Genomic DNA, 24,949 nt, shown 5'->3' on the forward strand with positions numbered 1-24,949 from the left:
CGGGAACTCCACACTGCGTCATCAACGCTCTGGGGAACGATATACCAACTATCCATAATTCCAAGTTCCTGCCCAGTGGTGTTTGTCTGGGAAAGGAAAAAGGAAAGCGTTGCTTCTGGTGGATCAGGCCAGGAAGAGCTCTCTGCCTGGGGTTACCAGGACAAGAGAGACAATATCCCTCTGTCTGGGGGACCAGCCCAGAACGAGAGGGCAGTGCCAGAAGATACTTACCTGAGGGGCACTGATGGTTCTCCGCCTGGGAAACTGCCAGGACAGGAGAAGTATTACACCTCTGTCCGGGATAAATGCCAGAGCAAGAGGGAGATGGTATATACCTCGGCCCTCGGGCTCACGAGGAAAGTGGTCGCTCAGTCTGGGGAAACCAGCAAAGAGGGACCAGAAGAACTCCGCCTGGAAACTGCCAGGACGTGAGTGTGATGACATCTCTGCCTGGGACGCACCCAGCGAAGAGGAAGAAAGATGAGAACCTCGGCCCTCAGGCACACGAGGAAATAGTCCAAAACTCCGTCTGGGGAACAGCCAGCACAGGAGGGACTGGATTGGCTCCGCCTGGAAAACTGCCAGGACGCAAGCAGTATTACATCTCTGCCTGGGAAACTCCCAGCGAAGAGGGATCTGATCCGCCTCGGCCCTCGGGCACACGAGGAAAGGAGTCCACCTCTGTCTGGGGACCAGCCAGACGTAGAGGGACAAGAGGTGTCTGGGGGTACCGGAACACCAGGTTGCTTCGCCTGGGAAACTGCCAGGACGCAAGCGGTATTACGTCTCTGCCTGGGACGTACCCAGCGAAGAGGGATAAACCTCGGCCCTCGGGCTCACGAGATTTTGGTCATACACCCCAGTCTGGTCACCAGCCAGAGAGGGGGTTCTCCTCGGCCCTCGAGCACACGAGGAGAAAGGATGGTCCTTTGTCGGGGCTTACCCAGATCAAGAGGGACCCAAGTGGTGCCTGGAAACTTCTGGCCAGAGCACTGGAATGGCTCCGCCTGGAAAACTGCCAGGACGCGAGTAGAATTACATCTCTGCCTGGGACGTGCCCAGCGAAGAGGGAATGCAAGAACACCTCGGCCCTCGGGCACACGAGGTGGAGGCCTCTGTCTGGTGACCAACCAGACCGAGAGGAAGGAGTCGTCCTCGGCCCTCGGGCACACGAGGAGACAATAGTCCCTTGTCGGGGCGCACCCGGACAAGAGGGACACAAGTAGTGCCTGGAAACTTGTGGCCAGGGCACTGGCATGGGCTCCGCCTGGGAAACTGCCAGGACGCGAGCGAAATTACATCTCTGCCTGGGGGGTACCCAGCGAAGAGGGAACTTCTACCTCGGCCCTCAGGCTCACGAGGTACAACTCCTGTCAGCTCAGGACAGAGGAGCCTGGAGTGGCTCGTAGGTCTAGCTCGTAGAACCTAACGAAGGTCAAAGGTGTAGACCAACCCGCCGCACTGCAGATGTCCTGGACAGGGACACCTGCCATCAGAGCTTTCGAGGCCGCCATGCCTCGAGTAGAGTGAGCCTTGACGCCCATCGGTGATGGGAGGCCAGAGGACTCATAAGCTGTAGTTATGGCATCTACGATCCATCTACTGATAGTGGGTTTAGTTGCAGGGAGCCCCCTCTTAGGGGGACCGTAGCAGACCAATAGTTGCTCTGATTTCCGCCACAGGGCAGCTCTGTGGACGTATGTGTCCAATGCTCGCACTGGACACATACAATTATACTTCCGATGGTCGCTCTCCACGAATGGAGGAGGGTAAAAGGCCTGCAGGGTGACTGGCTGTGGTACTGCTGTCGGTACCTTCGGTACGTACCCGGGTCTAGGGTAGAGGAATGCTTTGGCCAAACCGGGCGCAAAGTCAATGTATGAAGGGGCCACTGAAAGGGCCTGAAGGTCTCCTACTCTCCTCAGAGAAGTAAGAGCCAACAGCAGCGCCGTCTTAATAGTAAGGAAGCGGTCTGAAATCTCCTCTAAGGGCTCGAATGGAGGCCTACAGAGGGCTTCAAGCACCACAGCGAGATCCCACGTGGGGATTCTGGGGTTCACCCGAGGCCTCAACCTGAGTGCACCGCGAAGGAACCGTATGACCAGGGGGTTCTTACCCAAAGACAGGCCACCGAGAGGGGCGTGGAAGGCCGATAAAGCCGCCACGTAAACCTTCAGGGTGGAGTGGGCTATCCCGGTGGAGAAGCGAGACTGCAGGAACTCCAGCACTGTACCAACTGGGCAGTGGACTGGGTCAGCGTGTCGCTCTCTACACCATGAAGTAAAGAGTTTCCACTTCAGGTCATAAAGTTTCCTTGTAGAGGGAGCTCTAGAGTGAAGGATGGTCTCCGCAACCTCAGTTGAGAGACCCTCACTTATGAGATGCGCCCCCTCAGGGGCCACACCCATAGTTTCCACTTCTCTGGGTGGGGGTGGCAAATTGCGCCCCCAGCCTGAGAAAGAAGGTCCCTCCTGAACGGAATCTCCCAAGGAGAGCCGTCTAGGAGGGCTATGATGTCCGAGAACCATACTCGGGTCGGCCAGTATGGGGCTACTAATAGTAGACTGACTCCGTACCGGCGTACTCTTTCTAGAACTCCCGGGAGCAGAGCGAACGGGGGAAAGGCGTACAGACGGAGCCTCGGCCACGTCTGTACCATGGCGTCCAGCCCAAGTGGAGCTGGAGGCACTAGAGAGTACCAGAGGGGACACTGCGAAGTCTCTTGAGTCGCAAAGAGGTCCACCTGAGCCTGGCCAAACACTCTCCATATCTGCTTCACCACCTGCGGGTGAAGCATCCATTCCCCGGGCTTTACTTGCCCCTGCCTCGACAGGACGTCTGCCCCCACGTTGAGATGTCCAGGAATGTGAACTGCACTCAGAGAGAGGAGTTTCTCCTGGGACCACAGAAGGATATGGGACGCCAGCTTGCATAAGGGGCGTGACCGCACACCTCCTTGGTGGTTGATATAATAAACCACCGCTGTGTTGTCGGTGCGGACCAACACATGGCGATTTCTCAGGTCTGGGAGGAAGTGCCTCAAAGCCTTGAAAACCGCCAGCATCTCCAGGCAATTTATGTGCCATGAGAGGTGCTGACTGGTCCACAGGCCGGAGGCCGAGCGGCCACTCATGACCGCTCCCCACCCGGAGAGGGATGCATCCGTCGCTAGCGTGACGCGGCGACACGGTGCTCCCAGAACCGGGCCCTGAGACAGAAACCAAGGTTTCTTCCACATGTTCAAGGCACGAAGGCATCGCCGCGTGACCTTGATCTTGCGGAAAGGATTTCCCCTCGGGGAAAAACCCTTGGTCTTGAGCCACCACTGTAGCGGCCTCATGTGCAGCAGGCCAAAAGGTATTACGTTGGCTGCTGCTGCCATAAGACCTAACAGTACTTGAAACTGTTTGACAGTGGGTGACAGGCCTAGCTTGACCGCATTTACTGCAGTAAGGATCGACTCGATCCGAGCAGGAGACATACGTGCCTGCATCGTGGTCGAATCCCATACGACACCTAGATAAGTGGTTCTCTGTAAAGGAGACAGCACACTTTTCTTGGTGTTGAGTCTCAACCCCAAAGCTTCCATGTGAGCGAGAACAGCATCTCGATGCTGGACTGCTAACTGTTCTGAGCTGGCTAGGATCAGCCAGTCGTCTATGTAGTTGAGTATACGGATGCCCTGGAGTCGCAGAGGAGCCAGAGCAGCATCCATACACTTTGTGAACGTTCGGGGTGAGAGTGCTAGGCCGAAAGGAAGAACTCTGTATTGGTAAGCTTTGCCCCTGAAAGCGAACCTGAGAAACTTCCTGTGCTGAGGAAGGATGGAGACGTGAAAGTACGCATCTTTGAGATCTATCGTGACAAACCAGTCCTCGGACCTGATTTGAGACACGACCTGTTTGACAGTTAACATACTGAACTTCAGTTTTCTGACTGAGCGGTTCAGCTGTCTGAGATCTAAGATGGGCCGCAGCCCTCCATCCTTCTTGGGAACAATGAAGTACCGGCTGTAGAACCCGGATTCTCTGACCTGAGGAGGGACCACCTCGATGGCCTCCTTCCTCAGAAGAGAATCTACTTCTTGTTCCATTACCAGAACCTGCTCGGGGCCTACCGTAGTAGGAAATACCCCGTTGAAGGGCGGCGCCGGGGCGCCGAACTGAATTTGATACCCTCTTTCTACAGTACGCAGGACCCATGGAGACACATTCGGCAGTAGTTTCCACGCTGCCAGAAAGTGTACTAAGGGAACCAGCCTCTCGAGGCTGGTTTCTGGTAAATTTTGAGGAATTAATTCGGTGGCCTGTAACAGCTGACTGGCAGGCGACACCTGAATTAACTGCTCTGAGGACCCCCGTGGGGGTGACAAACTTACTGGGTCCGCTACGTTGCCGGGCGGGACCACCAGCAGAGGTCTGTGCGAGACTGTCGCGCCCTGAAACACTGGCAGGGTTAGCTGACTGGTCTCCTGAGGGCCCCGAGGAGAAATGGGCACCATATGATGTGGTGGACCCCATTTCCCCCCGAGAGGGGCTGCCCTCAACGGCCCTGAGCCACAACAGTCAGGGCCGCTTAGCCGAGGACCTCTTCGACTGAAGCACGACCCTCAGGTCGGGCCTAGTCTTGGAGGCCCCCGACTTGGAGCGCTGCTTACCCCGTCCCCTTGGTCTGGGAGGGGTGCGGGTAGCAACGCTCGCTTTCTGCGCCTCGCGGCGTGAGGAGCTGGTACGCGGCTGGGGCTGCTCCCGTCCAGCAGCCCCAGAGGAAAAGACACGGCGAGGGAGGTACTGCTGAAAAGCTGCAGTTTGTCTGCGAGCCTCCTGGTACCTGCTGACGACCGCATCGACTGAGTCGCCAAACAGGCCAGGAGGCTGAATTGGGGCGTCCAGCAGGAGGGCCCTGTCCTTCTCCTTCATGTCGGACAGGGACAACCAGAGGTGCCTCTCCGCGACCACAAGGGCTGCCATAGACCGCCCAATAGCACGGGCGGTCTCCTTAGTGGCGCGGAGAGCGAGATCTGCTGTACGCCGCAATTCTGACACATTCACCTCCCTGCCGTCGTCTAAATCCTTGAGCAGGTCGGCCTGGTATGCCTGCAACACAGACATAGTGTGCAGACATGACCCAGCCTGACCCGCTGCCGCGTACCCCTTGCCCAACAAGCTAGATGTTAGTTTAAGAGGCTTGGTGGGCAAGGTCGGAGCCTTCAAAGATGATGCCGCTGCAGGAGACAGATAGCTCGCGAGCGTCTGTTCAACTGCTGGCATCATCTTGTACCCGTGCTCCTCGACCCCTCCCACGTTACCGTAGTAACCGGAGGAGGGGGTGAAAACACGGGCCGAGAATGGTTTCTCCCATGATCTCGACAGCTCACTGTGGAGATCAGGGAAAAACGGAAGGCTCCGCCCTGGAGGTGGCTTGCGTGTCCGCAGAAAGCGTTCATCTAACTTGCTTTCTGGCGGCTCATGGGTTTGCTCGGCGGGCCAGCTGATGTTGAGTCTGGCTACCGCACGAGTTACCACCTCCAGGAGCTCCTCAAATTGTGGGGATTTCGTAGGCGGTTGAGGAAGATCAACACTCTCTACATCAACCTCCTCGGAGGAAGATAAGAGGAGTGTTGAGACCTCCTCCCGGGGGGAAGAAACCGCAGTGCGGGCTTCCGCATCCAGGAGGAGATCAACCGATCTGCTGGGTGAGGAAGGAGATAGGGGATCACCCGTCTCCATACCCTCCAACAGATCGAGCTGCGAACCCCACGAGTGCAGCTGCCGCTCCGCCTCGGCGGAAGCGGGGCCAGACCCGCGAGGAACGCTGGTGAAGGCTCCCTCCTCGAAGAGGGCCCTCCGGGAACGAAGCACCCGCAGTGGAAGACGTTCACACTGCGGACAGCCAACCCCCTCAAGGGCTGACTGAGCATGCTCCGCTCCCAAGCAGAACACACACATCCTGTGTGTGTCCCCACCAACGATGAATCGCTGGCAAGGAGGAACACACATTCTGTGTGGCTGCTGAACCGCCTTAGAAATATCTAATTTCTTTCCCCTTTTGGCAGACATTGCTCAAACAAAAGCTGTGCAAACTGGCACAAAAAACAGCAATGAATAACCAGACAGACAGACCAACATAGAGCGCTTCGCTGAATGACAAAAGCTGAAGCCGGTTTGAAACGCACGTGCTTATATACTTCCAGGTCGCTGACGTCACCGCGCCGGTGACGTCACTCCCGTCGTTCTATTGGCTACAGACTGATTCAGAGGCGGGTTCGCCAATGGCATTCCCCAGAGCGTTGATGACGCAGTGTGGAGTTCCCGAAAGGGAACTAACTTTTATGAAATGATAATTTCATATGCATATATAAAAAGTGAATCACAGGAAAACATACAATTTTAGGAAAAAACAAGCATGAAGGCCCACCTATAACCCCTACCCTAAACATAACCGCCACAAAAAACATATTGAGATTGCAAATTAGCCACCAATTCACCAAAATATAAAATAGTTAAGAACTGCATTGTGTTGGAATAGCATATTTTGTCTGAACCTTTCAAGATCAAATAAAATTAGTGTTTTATAACGTGTCTGTTTTTATGAGCTTGTTGTAGTGCATTCTAGGATTGTTGGAAAGGAGAAATGTGATGTTGCATAAAACATGGCTAAAAATAGGTAAACATCTCTCTTTCTTCCACTGTGATGCAACCCTGTTTCTAAACCTTCCCTTTCTTTCTTCTTTTCTCTGCAGATTCCTCAGATCAGCTATGCATCCACAGCTCCAGAGCTGAGCGATAACACTCGCTACGACTTTTTTTCCAGAGTCGTTCCACCGGATTCCTACCAGGCCCAGGCCATGCTGGATATTGTGACGGCGATGGGCTGGAACTACGTCTCCACGCTGGCATCTGAAGGCAACTACGGGGAAAGCGGAGTGGAAGCGTTCGTGCAGATCTCCAGAGAAATGGGTAGGATGGCTTTTCCAAGATTGGCTTGATGCTTTGATGAATTTGAAGCAAATGCAAGCTTCAAGAAACAAGTTTGTTTCCCTTCTTGTTTTTCGTCCCAGATACTAACCAGCAGAGTGAGATTAGTTATGCAGTGCATGCGCTGACTTGACAGATGACAAGAAACTGAGTGTTTTTTTTTGTGCACAGGTTGTAGTGTATTCTTGGCCTACAAAGAATAATTCATCTCAAAATGGAAATTTATAAAAATGTACTCACCCTCAGGCCATCCAAGATTTAGATGAGTTTGTTTCTACATCAGATTTAAAGAAATGTATCATTATTTCATTTGCTAAACAATGGATGTGAATGGGTGCCGTTAGAATGAGAGTCCAAACAGCTGGTAAAAGCAAAAACAGTTCAAAACAAATACGGTGGTGAATTTTTGAACATTTTTTGCATTTTTTTCTTAATGTCTTTTTTACACAAAAACTTTAACTCACCAATGGATGTGAATGGGTGCCGTCAGAATGAGAGTCCAAACAGCTGGTAAAAGCAAAAATAGTTCAAAAATAATATGTTGGTGAATTTTTGAACATTTTTTGCTTTTTTGTCTTTTTTACACAAAAACTTTAACTCACCAATGAATGTGAATGGGTGCCGTCAGAATGCGAGTCTAAACAGCTGATAAAAGCAAAAACAGTTCAAAACAATTATGTTGGTGATTTTTTGAATATTTTTTTGCTTTTTTTGTCTTTTTCACACAAAAACTTTAACTCACCAATGGATGTGAATGGGTGCCGTCAGAATGAGAGTCGAACTGCTGATAAAAACACCACAGTAATCCACAAGTAACCCACACCACTCCTGTGCCTTTGTAAAGCCATAAGCTGTGTGTTTATAAGTAACACATTTATCATTAAGATGTTTTTAAGTTTACAAACTTTGGCTCCAGCTAAATTTTCATAAGAGTCATCTATTCATAATATTGCTTTTTGCAGTGAAAAGTCGTTTTGTCTGAATCAGGAGAGAAGTATTTCACAGATCAAGCACTGTTTATAAGCAAAAACAGTCTAAAACAAATATGTTGGTGCATTTTTTGTCTTTTTTACACAAAAACTTTAACTCACCAATGGATGTGAATAGGTGCCATCAGAATGAGAGACCAAACAGCTGCTAAAAACATCACAGTAATCCACAAATAATCCACACCACTCCAGTTCATCAATTGACATCTTGTGAAGCCAAAAGCTGTGTGTTTATAAGAAACAAATTAATTATTACGATGTTTTGAAGTTTACAAACTTTTGCTTCCAGCTAAAATATCATAAGAATCATCTATTCATTATATTGCTTTCAGTGAAAAAGCTGTTTTGTCTGAATCAGGAGATAAATAGGCACAGATCAAGCACAGTTTATAAGCAAAAACTGTTGGTGGATTTTAATGTGAGGGGACAAATGTTTTTTTTTTGCATTTTTCATTTATTCAGAAAAAGTTAACTTTAGAGTGGGAAATTAAATGAGTTACTTGCTGTTTTTTGTAATTACTTGTGAAATTTACGAGCAATTTATGAGTGAATTAACATTTTATCAAGCCAAAAGCTGTGTGTTTGTAAGAAACAAATCTATCATTATAATGTTTTTAACTTCAAACTTTTGCTGCCAGCTAAAATGAGTCATCTATTCATAATGTTGCTTTCTGCAGTGAAAAAGCCGTTTTGTCTGAATCAGGATATGAATAGGCACAGATCAAGCACCATTTATAAGCAAAAACAGTCTTAAACAGTCTTCAAAACAATTATGTTGAGTTTGATGCATTTTAGCCTTTTTTTGTATTTTTTACACACACACACACACACACAAAAAAACATTAACCTTAGAGTGTTATTGCACACTGTAAAAAAATAATATAATAATAATAATAATAATAATAATAATAATAATAATAATAATAATAAAGAATAAAATAATTATCAGGGCACATTTTACCAATTAAAAAATAATAAAATAAAATAAATAAATAAATAAAAATCAGTCTTTCTACTTTACAATTGTGACATTTAATTAAATTGCTGTTTTTATGTTATTATTTGTGAAATTTACTAGCAATTAATTGAGTTTGCTCCAGTGCATTAATTAATCTTATGAAGCCAAAAGCTCGAAACAAATCCATCATCAAGATGTTTTTGACTTCAAGCATATGCTTCCAGCTAAAATACGAGTCATCTATCTATAATATTGCTTCCTGCAATGAAAAAATAGTTTAATCTGAATCAAGAGAGAAATATGCACAGATCAAGCACTGTTTATAAGCAAAAACTGTCTAAAACAAACAGTCTTCAAAACAAATATGTTGGTGCATTTCGATGTGAGAGGATTACATTTTTTACATTTTCATGGATTTTTTTTGTTGTCTTTTTTTTACACAAAAAACGTTAACCATAGAGTCAAAATCCAGTGAGTTACTTGCTGTTTCTTTGTAATTATTTGTGAAATTTACTAGCAATTTATGAGTGAGTCCAGTCCTGTGCATTAATTAACATCTTATGAAGCCAAAAACTATTTGTTTGTAAGAAACTAATTCATCAAGATGTTTTAAAGTTTCCAAAATTTTGCTTCCAGCTAAATATGAGTCATAATATTGCTTTCAGTGAAAAAGCAGTTTTGGCTGAATCAGGAGCACTGTTAATAAGCAAAAACAGTATGCATATAAAACAGTTCAAAACAAATATCTTGGTGGATTCTGATGTGAGAGAACTACAGGAGATGGACTTTTTCCACTGGGGGAAGCATTATTATGGATATTATGGACTCATATTTTGACCAGAAGCAATGGTTTGAAGTTAAAACGTCTTACTGATTGATTTGTTTCTTAGAAAGATGCTTCTTTTCATTTCATGAGACATTAACTGATAGACTGGAGCGGTGTGGATTACTTGTGGATTACTGTAATGCTTTTATCAGCTGTTTGGGCTCTCATTCTGACGGCACCCATTCACATCCACTAGTGAGCAAGTGACTCATTTACATCTTGGATGGCTTGAGAGTACATTTACAGCAACTTTGGGTGAACTATTCCACCAAGGCAGGATATTTTGAGCTGCGTTGTTAGTTTCAGTGAGTTAATTTTTTTAATATATGATACCCAGTTTTTACTCTGTAACGATTTACAAAGTGGACAAGTGTGTGAAGCCTAGTGTTTTAAAATCTGTATTCCACCAAGCGAGGCAAGCATATTGTTATTCTTATCTCGTACACTCTTATCTGTTCGGCTTGTACAGAAGTTGAATCCATTTAATTAATTCTCAGTTGTTAAACTAAGGATAAATGGGGATTATGTCGGTTACGTACTGTAGTGTTTCTGAACGTATCGGGAACCCCGGTGACTCTCTGCTCTTTCACGTATTGACCGAAATGTCATGGACGGTCTTGATTTTGTAGGACTTCGGGAGCCGAAGTGCTCTCAGTTGAGTCTTCAGCTGTTTTCTGACCGTTCAGTGAATGTTGACATTGTGCACAGAGGGCAAAGGCGACCAGCGGGACCTAAGTGTTTGTTGTCAATGCAGCAATGAGAGACTTAAAGGAGTCTTACAGAAAATACACAGGGTGAAGCAAAATCTTGATGGTAGACATTGCACTTGGCATGTACAAGTCCTTTCAGGATTTTTAAGGTTTGCAATAACTAAAAATGCCACTTCATTTGTGAAAGCTTGCATTTTTTGGTCTTTTTTTTGCACAGAAATCTATAGTTACATCATGGTTACTGTGGTAAGACTATGGTTAATTTTACATTTACTATGGTTTTTCTACAAAACAACTGTTAAACTATGGTTACTGTAGAAGTTACTGTGGTTTAATTGCGAATGCTTAGTTATTAATGTTTTACTTCAAAATCATAGTAAAACCATGGTTACTGTAGTACAACCGTGGCTCATTTTGCAGATTTACAACAAACAATTAAATAAATAATTAAAGTAGTTTAGCTATGGTTGTTAAAAAAAAGAACAGTTAAACTTAAATGGATATTTTTTTGTAACCAGTTATTTTTGTATTTATAATGGTTTTACAACAAAAATCATAGCTAAACAATGGTTACTGATTTAAAACCATAGGTAACGCATGTAAGACTTTGGCTAATTTTTCATTTACTATGGTTTTACTACAATAAAACACAGTTGAACCATGTTTACTGCAGTAATTTGTTTTTTAATTTTTGTAGTTATTATGATTTTACTGTAAATGCCGCAGTTGTAGTTACTGTGGTTAATTAAATTAACTCTTAAACCATATCTACTGTAGTAAAACCATGGTTAATTTTGTTTTACCATGGTTTTACAACAAAAAGCATAGTAAATCAATAATTACTGTTGTAAAACCAGAGTTAAACCATGTTTACTGTTGTAAAATCGTTGTATATTTTTGTATAGTTATTATGATTTTACTGTAAATGCCGCAGTTGTAGTTACTGTGGTTTTACTATACAGAATTAATACTTAATAAACCATATCTTAGTAAGTATGTAGTAAGACTATGGTTAATTTTGCATTTACTATGGTTTTACTACAGTAAAACACAATTGAACGATATATTCAGTAGTAAAATCATTGTTCATTTTTGTAGTTATTATGATTTTACTGTTACTGTTATTGTGGTTTTACTACAAAATTAATACTTAAACCATATCTGCTGTAGTAAATACATGGTTACTGTGGTTAAAACCATGGCTCATTGCATTTTGCATTGTTTATATGTGCTTAAAAAACAAAGTGCTCATGTGGATATAGACACTCAACAATCTGCACGCATGATGGAAGAAAACCCACACTTAACCTCTCAGCTAGCTGCATATTCAAATGTGTAGCTTCTGGCTAGACTGTGCTTAACTACTTTAAATGAGGAGCAGCGAGCGTCTTGAGAAGCTACAGTTTCTAAGTAGCTGTGAAACACTACATGTGATGGTAAACACTGGAGTCCGGAAGATGCTAAAGTGGATGTTATTACACAAATGTGTGCCATTGCTCATGAATCTTTAATGCACAATTAAACAGTGCGATTAGTACAGCTGTGTGATATTTGCATTTGCGGAGCAGCGGGGTCTCTGGTAATAGCTATAATTCGATCACGTAGGGTGAAGAAGGAGGGTGGACTGTAGTGTAGAGGGGTTACAGCGGAGGAGGGACTGTGTGTTAAAGCCCATCATTATACTTTCTGTCCATCCGTGAGCTTCTCTCACCCATATTCCCTATGTTTCTTGAGCCGTGGGTCTTTATTGATACTCCAGGGCACTTAATACCAGTCAGCAGCGGCCTCATTGCTGCTTAGGCAGCTTGCTGACCAATGTTTGTCTTTCTGGAGTAAACATGTAATAAAACAGCAACTAGAAGCAGACTACTACTATTTGGTGTACTTTAGTGCACTACTATGGTCCTGAACACCTGTATAGAGCTTTAAAATGCAGAATGTGCACTTGACCACATGGTGTGTCTGGAAATATGCCCAGACATAACACTCTTCTCCATCATCCCTGGCGAAAAAAAACAGGTAAAACCAGCCTAGGCTGGTTGGCTGGTTTTAGCTGGTCATAGCTGAAAGGCAGGCTGGTTTTAGAGGGGTTTTGGCCACTTTTCCAGCCTGGCTAGGCTGGTCAGGCTGGTCTTAGCTGGTCAGGCTGGGAAACCACCAGCTAAAACCAGCCTGACCAGCCTGGGAGACCAGCTAAAACCAGCTACTTCCAGCTTAAACCAGCTAAGACCAGCCAACCAGCCTAGGCTGGTATTAGCTGTTTTTTTCAGCAGGGATTTTATAAATTACTGCTGCCACGAGCAACAGAAAATGTTCCCAAACATCTCGTCTGTTTACCACCTGCAGAAATAATGCAACATTAAATGCATAAAGCAAGTAAGGCCATATAGCAATCCCCAGTCGCTTAGAAATTAGATGTGTTTGTATTAAGGCTGTATTCACAAATTTTTTTGTGCTGTTTTGCAGTGAAAACTCAGAAATATTCATGTTTTACAACAGTAAGCATTGTTTAATGCTTTTTTTTTTTTGTAAAACCATAGTAAATACAACATTAATCATGATTTTACTACCATGGTTTAGCTGATTTTTGTAGTAAAACCATAGTAACTGCAAAATAACCATGATTTTACTGCAGCATTTGCAGTAAAAACATAATGGCTACAAAAATTTACCATGATTTTACTACAGTAAACATGGTTTAACTTTGGTTTTACAACAGTAATTATTGATTTACTATGTTTTTTGTTGTAAAACCATAAAATTAACCATGGTTTTACTACAGTAGATATGGTTTAAATATTCATTTTGTAGTAAAACCACAGTAACTATAAAATAACAATGCTTTTACTGCAGCATTTACAATAAAATATTAGTAACTACAAAAATTACCAATGATTTTACTATAGTAAACATGGTTTAACTGTGTTTTATTGTAGTAAAACCATGGTTTTACTGCAGCATTTGTAGTAAAACCATAGTAACTGCAAAATTAACCATGGTTTTACTACAGTAACCATGATTTAATTATGGTTTTAAAACAGTAACCATTGATTATCTATGTTTTTTGTTGTAAAATTACAAAATTAATGGTTTTATTTTTTTTGTACTAAAAAAACACAGTAAATGCATGTACTGTAGTCTTACTATAATAGCCGTTTAACTGTTTTTTTTTTGTATTAAAACCATAATAAATACATAATCAACCATGGTTTTACTACAGTATGCGTACTGAATCATTTATGCGGTGGGAGAAGTATTTAAGCATGATTTTATAAAGAAAACGTATTTTTTAAGAAGTAAAAGATGGTCTTTTATTGTCAGTGTATTGAATTCAAACAAAAGAAGGTAAAATATAAATGGAGACGATATGAGCATGCTGTATGAGTTTTCCTTGCTTTTGTTTGCAGTTGCTTTGTTGACATTGTGGAGGAGTCTTTGTTTTTCATTTCCCAAACTGCAGGTACAAGTCTCCCAGCTGTAACGCCAGAGGTGGATTAAAACGGAGAGAAAAGAATTGAACAAGCATGCAATTAGCCGCTAAATGAATGTCATACAACAAGTGAATGAAAAGTCAATAGCTTTGCAACAATGATGCCCTAATTGTAGTTTCCGCTAATGGCCAAGACAATTGAGATCTTCCTCTTTGCTTGTCACTACTTCAGGAAATCACTGTGTATCAGATAGCAGTTGCCCTTTCGGGGCTATAAACATTAACCCCAGTTTATTCTACCAAACTTTGAGTTTAATTAAGGGCCATTTTTTACTCTTGTGCATGACTGTATTCGCTGTCTGAGAGTGAATAGATGTCATGACCTAGCGGTTAGCATGCACGCTTTGATGCATTGAGCTGTAGTGCTGATAAACAACGGTTTGCTTGTCAAAGCTGGTCAGGCTCTTTCAGTTAAATGGTTTCATAGGGGTTTTGAACCTTGCTGGTTTGGCTAATCTGGCAGACAAGCTAAAATAGCTCAAATAAACAGTCTTAAAGCATCCTGCAAAATTTTGCAGGCAAAAAAGGGCCATTGTATGTTGTCAGTAACAATTCAAATCAAGTACTGTAGCTATCTGTTGCATGATGAATCACCAAACTAGATGGATTATGGCAGTTTTGTGGTTGTAACATTGTTTATTATTAGTCGTCACGAGAAATAGCCTGGATTAACCTGCATATGTGTTATGTGTAGCTGTTGTAAGGTAACCATAATTGGGTGAAGTGCCCTGTCTTATTGCATTCATTCTTGTACAGATGATTCTCGCTATACTGAGTTACTAATGATCTCTGACAACATGCTGTGAACAGTTTCTAGTCACACCAAGACTGTCTTATTTCCCCAGGGGGGAAATAAAACTGCATTGCTCACAGTTTGCTCTTTAAAAACTTTAAGTTTTAATGGAGTTTTCATGTTGTTTATCTTTGCTTCTCATAAAATTCCAATTCCAGTACAGGTAAATTTGAAGAACGTGCCTTCAAGTTCAATTTACTGCAGTTTCTATCTTTAATTCCACACAAATTATTTTTAAAGGGCAGATTATTGATCAATAATGACTTATTTTAAAATAGTTGCATGCACAATACTATGTTATTATGATCTCAAAACACTTTTATCATAGTGCATGATTTGTAAACTAATGCATTTTGATGTTTGCATAACATATGCATGGCTTTTCAGATGTAGCGCACCTGCTCGATAGCGCACCTGGTAAAATATTGCACTTGCGATTTAGAGTGTCCTTTTTTTTTTAACAAAAGTATAAGTAATAATATAAATGATAGTAATGAAGAGGTGAGGGGAGGTTGGGAAATCAGGAAGAGGACAAATAATAATAATAATAATAATAATAATAATAATAAGAGGAAAAAGGAAAGAGCAGCAAAAAAACAAACAAACAAACAAACAAACAAACACAAAAAACAAATAGAAAAAAATAGAAAAAAGGAACAAACAGTAGAAAAAGAAGTAAAAGAGGAGGAAGGGGAAAAAATAATAGAGAGATAAGATGCTAAAGGAAAATAATATTAATAATGATATTAATAATAATAAAAATAAAAAAAAGAATGGAAAAAAAATATTAATAATAGTGGTAATAATAAGATTGAAAGAGGTAAATAGTGATAATTATAATATACTCATATTGATAATAATAAAACAACATTAATAATTATATGAGGAGGTGGAAGTTATATGATCAGCATTTAGAGTGTCTTGAAACACAAGTCTTGATAAAAGAGCACAAAGGCTTGTAGAAGCATGCTAAAATGACATTGTAAATGTATTTTTATTTCATGTTTGACTTAAGGATGATCTAAAATCATTGAGATTGACACATTTTTTATCCTCTGCTCTTTTCTCTTTGTCCAGCGCATCTATCCATAGTATATCCATACTGACATCCGAACTTGGTTACCAACTCAGCTGTATGCGTCTAGGCTAGTACTAATGATTCTGCTGCTGAAGATATTGTACGCTCCCAAAACTAATGCATTTTGACATTTTGCATTACATAGGCATGGCTTTTCAGAAGTAGTAAACTTGCTTGATAGGGCACCTGGTACAAGATTTCACTTGCAATTTAGAGCGCCATGAACCACTAGTCTCGATAAAAAAGCACAAAGAATTGTAGAAGCAAGCTTGAATGACATTGTAAATGCATTTTCATTCCATGTTTGACTTAGGATGAGCTACAAACATTGAGATTGACACATTTTTACCGTCTTTTGACTCTTGTCTCTTTGTCCAGTGTGTCCCTCCATAGTATATCCACAAATCTAAACTAGAAATCTTTGGTAATCACCTCAGCTGTATGCGTCTAGGCTAGTGCTAATGATCCCACTGCTGAAGACATTATATACTCCCAAAACTAATGCATTTTGACAATTTGCATCACATATGCATGGCTTTTCAGATGTAGTAAACTTGCTCAATAGTGCATCTGGTACAAGATTGCACTTGCAATTTAGAGCACTGTGAACCACAAGTCCTGATAAAAGTGCACAAAAACTTGTAGAAGCAAGGTGAAATGGCATTGTAAATGCATTTTCATTCCATGTTTGACTTAGGATGAGCACATTTTTACCGTCATTTTACTCTTTTCCCTTTGTCCAGTGTGTCCTTCCATAGTATATCCACACATCTAAATTACAAAACCCTTGGTAACCATCTCAGCTGTATGTGTCTAGGCTAGTGCTAATGAGTCCGCTGCTGAAGACATTATACACTCTCAAAACAAATGCATTTTGACATTTTGCATCACATATGTATGCTTTTTCAATCATAGTAAACTTGCTCGGTAGCGCACCTGGTACAAGACTGCACTTGCGATTTGGAGTACTATGAAACACAAGTCTTGATAAAAGAGCACAAAGGCTTGTAGAAGCAAGCTAAAATTGCATTGTAAATACATTTTATTTCATGTTTGCATTAGATTTAGGGTAGGGTTTAGTGTAGGTGGTACATTATTTTCAAATACGAGAGAATTAAACTTTAAGTTTCACTCACTGGACATTTCATTTCTGAACTGCTGCGATACTTAGAACAAACTAATAAGTTCATCTGTTTCTGAAAATTTTTTATGCATCTTTAGCAACACCTATTGGACATTTTACTTTGAAAGAGCAGCGCAAAATACAAGAAGCAATGTAATATCATTAATGTAATATCATTAATACCAGTAATTTGTGAAATGTGAAACATGATTCAACTGTTTTGTAGTATCCAGTTTTGTATCCATAAACATTACCTAATTTTGTCTACATGCTAATGGCTTCATATGATGTTTCTTTGTGCAGGTAGGCAGCGTTTATCATTTCACACCATCTAGGTTTCTTTAAAAGTCTTTTACCTGTGCAAATTCATATTAATAAGCATCAAGACAGCAGCCCGAATGGGGTTAGTGAGCACAGTTCTCTGAGGAGCAAGTAGCAATAGATGCTAATAGACATTAGCCTTAATTACCTTGCCAATGGGCCAAAGATAATTGCATTTATGTCCATCATGGGATTTCCCAATAGCTATGCGCAATGGCCATTTCACCAGCTAGGCTTTTGTTCTTAAAGGGATGGTTCGGAGTAGAATTGACTTCATTGCTATGCACTCCGAAGCCCATGTAAATACCCCATCCGAAGTTTTTTTTTACCTTAGTCAAACATTTATGGAGATATTAGAGTTTTTCGAATTGCTTGTTACAGGAGTGAATGGTACATGTGATGTATCTCGTAAATTGCACCACTAAACGTGCAAGTAATCTTACCAAACTTGTATAGTAGTGTAAATAGGTTATGTACTCACAAAACGCTGCATCAGAACATTTGTAAGTCCACCATGAGTGTTTTAAAAACACGTTTTAGCCGATCCCTACTAGTCTCAAAAACTACAAATGGCGACACGGCGACGTCACTTCCCTGGTTTGAAAAAAGCACGTAAAAGTCCTCCTACAAGTTGACATGCACACAGATGTAGTAGGAGGACTTTTACGTGCTTTTTTCAAACCAGGGAAGTGACGTTGACTTGTAGTTTCTGAGACTAGTAGTTCTCGGGTAAAACGTGTTTTTAAAACACTCATGGTGGACTTACAAATGTTCTGATGCAGCATTTTGTGAGTACATAACCTATTTACACTACTGTACAAGTTTGGTAAGATTACTTGCACGTTTAGTGGTGCAATTTACGAGATACATCACATGTACCATTCACTCCTGTAACAAGCAATTCGAAAAACTCTAATATCTCCATAAATGTTTGACTAAGGTAAAAAAAACTTCGGATGGGGTATTTAGATGGGCTTTGGAGTGCATAGCAATGAAGTCAATTCTACTCCGAACCATCCCTTTAAGGTTCTCTATGCACTTCGTATGCGCAGAAAGAGCTCTGTTATTCTCGAATGGACTGAGTTTTCACAAAATACTGTGACTGGACTTAAGGATGAGCGGGAGACATTGAGATTGACACATTTTCCCCATCTTTCTGCTCTTTTCTCTTTTGTCCAGCGTGTCCCTCCATAGTCTATCCACACTCACATCTAAACTAGAAATCCTCGGTAACCACCTCAGCTGTATGCGTCTAGGCTAGCGCTAATGAGCCCGCTGCCGAAGACATTATACGCTCCCAAAACTCAGAGGTCCAGGGCAGGGCGGCGGTTTCAGAGCTGCCGCTCCCACAGGAATTCAGGAGAGGAACGCGCGTCTGCTCTTTTTAACAGGCCTAATGAAGCCATTACATTCTGAGGAAGCCCAACTCTGTCTATAGATTAAACACAGGCTTCTGTTATTTCGGGGTTGTGACCTGCACAGACGGCTGCCGAGTGATGTCTAGTGAATGCCACGGGGGAACAAATGGTGCAAACTGCAAAGAACAACCCATATAGTGTTTCTAACATTATAGACAGTGACATTTTGATGCAGTCAGACCTATAGAGAGTGGAATTCATTTTCTAAAGTGTGAAACTAAAGAAGTTATGTAGTGCGTTTTTAAGCCACTGGAGTAATATGCATACGGAAATGCATTTGGATGTTAATATGTTTGTAATTTGGTTTATATGTGGAGTAGAGAAATGAAAGACTGAGAAAATGAAGCTGGAATGTGAAATCTGTTCTTTATTTTACTTTACATAAGTCTTTCTCAAGATTGCAACTGGAGAAAATGCGTTTAAATGCAAAGCCAAGATTTGAACTTGCAATCAAACAATCAGAGCATTAGAACAAATCACATGGTGTAATATCAACCAATCACATGACATACATGACAGTCTTAAATTAAGATACATTTACTTGAGAAAGAATATTAAGATACTAAGTCCAGTTTTCTGCAATATTGATCAGAAGTAAGTGACATTATTCGTAAAACAATTAATTTAACAGGAAACAAGTGTTTCTTTTCTTAACTAATTGCCAATTTTTTTAAGCTCAAAGTCACTTTTGATGCATTTTTCAAAAAAGAAGACTTAATGGCATTTTGCTTCTCAGGTGTAATTTGTATCTGAATTGTAAGAATGTAAAGCCAAATTTGAACTTGCAGTCAGCCAATCAGAGCATTGGAACAAATCACATAGTGTGATGTCAACCAATCACATGAGATACATGACAGTCTTAAACTAAGATACATTTACTTGAGAAGGAATAGTAAGATACTAAGTCCAATTTTCTGCAATATTGATCAGAAGTAAGTGACGTTTTAACAGGAAACAAGTTTACTTTTCTTACCTAATTGCCAAAAAATGTAAGCTCAAGTCACTTAATTTTGATGCATTTTTCAAAAAAAGAAGACTTAATGGCATTTTGCTTCTGTATCTGAATGTAAGTATGCAAAGCCAAGATTTACTTAAGAAGGAATATTAAGATACTAAGTCTAATTTTCTGTAATATTGATCAGAAGTAAGTGACTTTATGCTTAAAACTATTAATTTAACAGGAAACAAGTTTAATTTTCATACCTAATTGCCAAAAAAAAAAAAAAAAAAAAAAAGTCACTTAATTTTGATGCATTTTTCAAAAAAAGAAGACTTAATGGCATTTTGCTTCTGTATCTGAATGTAAGTATGCAAAGCCAAGATTTACTTAAGAAGGAATATTAAGATACTAAGTCTAATTTTCTGTAATATTGATCAGAAGTAAGTGACTTTATGCTTAAAACTATTAATTTAACAGGAAACAAGTTTAATTTTCATACCTAATTGCCAAAAAAAAAAAAAAAAAGTCACTTAATTTTGATGCATTTTTCAAAAAAGAAGACTTAATGGCATTTTGCTTCTGTATCTGAATGTAAGTATGCAAAGCCAAGATTTACTTAAGAAGGAATATTAAGATACTAAGTCTAATTTTCTGTAATATTGATCAGAAGTAAGTGACTTTATGCTTAAAACTATTAATTTAACAGGAAACAAGTTTAATTTTCATACCTAATTGCCAAAAAAAAAAAAAAAAAAAAAAGTCACTTAATTTTGATGCATTTTTCAAAAAAAGAAGACTTAATGGCATTTTGCTTCTGTATCTGAATGTAAGTATGCAAAGCCAAGATTTACTTAAGAAGGAATATTAAGATACTAAGTCTAATTTTCTGTAATATTGATCAGAAGTAAGTGACTTTATGCTTAAAACTATTAATTTAACAGGAAACAAGTTTAATTTTCATACCTAATTGCCAAAAAAAAAAAAAAAAAAAAAAAAGTCACTTAATTTTGATGCATTTTTCAAAAAAGAAGACTTAATGGCATTTTGCTTCTCAGGTATAAATGTATCTGAATGTAAATATGCAAAGCCAAGATTTAATTAAGAAGGAATATTAAGATACTAAGTCCAATTTTCTCCAATACTGATTAGAAGTAAGTGGCTTTATGCTTAAAAGTATTAATTTAACAGGAAACAAGTTTACTTTTCTTACCTAATTGCCAATTTTATAAGCTTAAACTCACTTTTGATGCATTTTTCAAAAAAGAAGACTTAATGGCATTTTGCTTCTCAGGTGTTAATGCATCTGAATGTAAGAATGCTTAGATATTTGTACTGAAAACAAGACAAAAATACTTCTTTTCCATGTATATACAGTATTTTTCCTACTAAACAACTTCTTACTCAAGCACAATTTCTGTAACGCGTTGCTGGAGAATCATAAATGTCCCTTAGGTGAATTTAGCTATCAAGATCTTTGACAATGTGTTAGCTCATCATCATTATCAGCTCTCAAAAGTGAGAGACTCAACCACAGGAAATGCAACATATGTTGCCAATTAACAGGAGTTTAATTTGCTCATTTTATTTCTATTGGAATCTCTACCGATAAAAGTTCATAGATGTGATGACAAGCATCATAATATGGACAATTTACAAAACTCGCAAAGGATTCAGGATGCAATTTTGTGTAAAGATGTTTTAATGCATTTCCTAAACTCTCTTATTAGACTCTCGAGTAAAGGAGCATTAAGGCATTTTAATAGTATCTCTGATTTAAAATGTGGTTCAGTTACGTTAATGTGTTTTGTTGCAATGAATCATTTCAAATCACTCCTAAATATTCATGGAATTTATTTTAATATTAATTTAATTTCTTATTAATCCACATGTGACCATGGACCAGTCATAAGGGTCAATTTTGTGAAATTGAGATTTATACATCACATGAAAGCTAAATAAATAAGCTTTCCATTGATGTATGTTTATGTTAGGATAGGAAAATATTTGGCCGAGATACAACTATTTGAAAATCTGGAATCTGAGGATGCAAAATATTCAAAATACTGAGAAAATCGCCTTTAAAGTTGTCCAAATGAAGTTCTTAGCAATGCATATCACTAATCAAAAATTATATTCATTGAGGAAAAGAGGTGGCTCTTAAATGGGCGACTGACATATGATTGGATTTTTGTTTTGTTTTGTTCCAAAACTATATTACTGCTCTTTATATAAAGTTAGACACACATAATATAATAAGTGTATAACACTTATATTATACATTTTACTTAAAGCTTTTATGTATAATGCATTTTAAAGGTATTCAAAATATAGATTATACATTTTTATATTTTGTAATATATCATATTATATTGTGTGTGTGTGTGTGTGTGTGTGTGTGTGTATATATACACACACACACACACACACACACACACACACACACACACACACACACACACACACACACACACACACACACACGTTGGGTTTACATGTTTTATGGGGACATTCCATAGGCGTAATGGTTTTTATACTGTACAAACCGTACTTTCTATTGCCCTACACCTACCCTACACCTAAACCTAGCCCTCACAGGAGATTGTGCATACTTTTACTTCCTCAAAAAAACTCATTGTGCATGATTTATAAGCCTGTTTCCTCATGGGGACCTGAGAAATGTCCCCACAAGGTCAAAATCTACTGGTATTCCTATCCTTGTGGGGACATTTGGTCCCCACAACGTGATGAATACCAGGTACACACACACACACACACACACACACACACACACACACACACACATATGCATATATATGCATTAATTTTTTCATGAATAATTGTAACCAAATTTAAAATGCATGCATTTAAAAATCTGAATTTGGTTTGTTAAATGTGTTTTAATACATTTTATGTATTAAAAGTGTTTTCTGATGCATAAAATGTTTATAAATGCATAGGTTATATTAAAAATATTTTTTCCCTACCTGTATTACTCAGCCCTAGAGTATATCATGTTCAAATTTACCCATTAAACTTTTTTGCCTTCAGGAACATGAAGATAAATCTCTCTCAGGCGGTTTTAATTCCACAACCCACTTATTGACAACAGAGCCTAGTATGTGTGGCTACATCTGCCTCGACTTCCTAAAAGCGCTTTTACCATCTGCAAAGTTCCGCTTCGCTGGCTTTTATTTTTACTTTAAGCCTCGCAGAAAACATCTTTAGAGGGAGGTCAGGAGTGTCACGGCTGAAATAAATTGCAAAACCAATACTGCCGTTATTATGTGCGGAAACACAAGAGCGCAGAAGTACTTCTAAATGGAAAAGCCTCGAGAACTCATATAAAGATGAAGACTTTAAGGGAAACGCTAGAATAAAGAATGGTGTGATAACACTTTATTCGAAGAGAACCACAGCTTTTGAGAGCTCAACATACTTTTCGGTGTGAAAAAAGAAAAAAGGTAGTTAGCTGGTCTGTTATGAGGTTTTAGTTGGTTTCAAGGATGCTTATTAGTTGGGAACTGTCATTTCAGCCAGTTTACGTTTTCTCAAAGTGACCCTGTGTGACTGAAAAGCTGTCAGCGCGCATCGGCTAGTGGATATACGATTAGGCCGAGGTAGCAGAACATCCATACTTTCTTGCCTTCATTGATGTCTGCAGATTGACTACAGCCATTGATCCCGCTGCAAGTGAACTCAGTTTCTCCTTAACAAGCTCGGACAACTTCACTGTTTAGGAAAGACAAATGCCACAGAAGCTTCCCACCTGCCAGGCCGGATGAGCCGAACCCAGATCTGCTCCGAAACGGCAGCTGGCGGCTGGTAATGAATCAAGCCCCGGCCAGCTGCGTGATAGATGTAACTGTCGGCCAGTGCTGATTAGCTGAGTCTGAACGCCAGAGAAATACAGCTGTGTGTGTGTTACAGAATGGCCGTGACACAAGAGGATTCAGGCTTCTTGTCCTTTGTGTTTCTGCTCACTTTTTACTTTCACTTTGTGTTTTAAAGGGATCATCGGATGCAAAACTCACTTTTCCATGTTGTTTGAACATTAATGTGTGTTTGCAGTTTGTGTACACAACCACCCTACAATGCTAAAAATCCACCCAGTGGTATCTTTAAAAGTAATATCCCCTTTTTAAAATCAGATCATTCTCAGCCTCTTGTCGTTGTGATGAAACACAGTTGATTGACATGAGCGCCTTACCTTAGACCCACCCTCACTGAGCTGAAACAGTCAGACTCTGATCGCCATTATGGAACTCAGGTGCAGGGGAAGACAAGAATGTCTCAGACTGAGCGATTGAGGTGTTCTGTTGTTGGATGTAATAATGAACATAGCAGTAGTCATTTACTCCCGACATCTGAGCCGCTGAAGACGAGGATTAATGTTACTTTCATTTTTTAAAAGGAAAGCGCCGATCCCGATCTACAAATGCGTCTATTTGTGCGAATCATTCCTGATGCAGATTCATCCACAGCAGAAGTGAGTATGTGGTTAAATGCAGCTAAAGTAAACATTACGGCTCATAATCCCACGTCAGAGAGGGGCGGGGTGAGCAGAGCTCATTTGCTTTAACGGGACCATGCAATAAATTGAGTTGATTTTTTCCAGAGCTGATTTTGACAAGGTAAAATGATGTTTTTTAAACTACTATTGAGAATTTTTAACCAAAGTATATTATAGACTTTTTAAAGCACCCTTATTTTTAAGAGTGTAGTTAACTAAAATTAAAACCATTAAGAAAAACAATTTGGGAATTGTACGATTTTGAGTTTTTTTTTTTTTTAAGAAGCCTTTTCTGCTCATCACGGCTTCATTTATTTGATTAAAAATACAGAAAAAAACAGTAATATTGTGAAATATTTTTGTAGTTTAAAATAGTGTTTTTCTATTTAAATATACTTTAGAATAGAATTTATTCCTGTAATGCACAGTTGAATTTTCCGCATCATTACTCCAGTCTTCAGTGTCACATGATCCTTCAGAAATCATTCTAATATGCTGATTTATTATCAGTGTTAGAAAAAGGTGTGCTATAAATCATTTCAGGGTTTTTTTCATGTGTCCAGCTAAAAAGTCTGAGCTTTTTTAGTCTCAGTTTTGAGATCCAAATTTTAAGAACTAAAATATCACACTCTCTAAATAATTTTTAGATGAATTTTAAAAACATTTTAAGTGGAAATGCATCCAACCCTGCAGCGAACGTGCACAGTTCCTGTCTCAGGAGCGTTTCTTTGCTTGGGGTTAAGAGCAGTCACTTCACAGGGGAAGAGACGCTGTCCCATGCTTCCCGTCAGGAGTGTTTTTGACTTTGATGGAAAC

At 40.3% G+C, this 24,949-nt stretch overlaps 1 protein-coding gene across 1 annotated transcript in view; it reads left to right on the top strand.

Moving 5' to 3' along the window:
* Window positions 1–24,949, top strand: part of LOC141333457 (metabotropic glutamate receptor 8-like) — a 275,377-nt gene that overhangs the window by 104,328 nt on the left and 146,100 nt on the right. Inside the window, exon 2 of the mRNA XM_073838473.1 lies at window positions 6,743–6,959. Coding sequence (XP_073694574.1) covers window positions 6,743–6,959 — 217 coding nt within the window. The remainder of the gene's footprint in view (window positions 1–6,742; window positions 6,960–24,949) is intronic.

The sequence above is a fragment of the Garra rufa genome, chromosome 4 (genome assembly GCF_049309525.1).
Source record: "Garra rufa chromosome 4, GarRuf1.0, whole genome shotgun sequence".
Classification (NCBI taxonomy): Eukaryota; Metazoa; Chordata; class Actinopteri; order Cypriniformes; family Cyprinidae; genus Garra; species Garra rufa.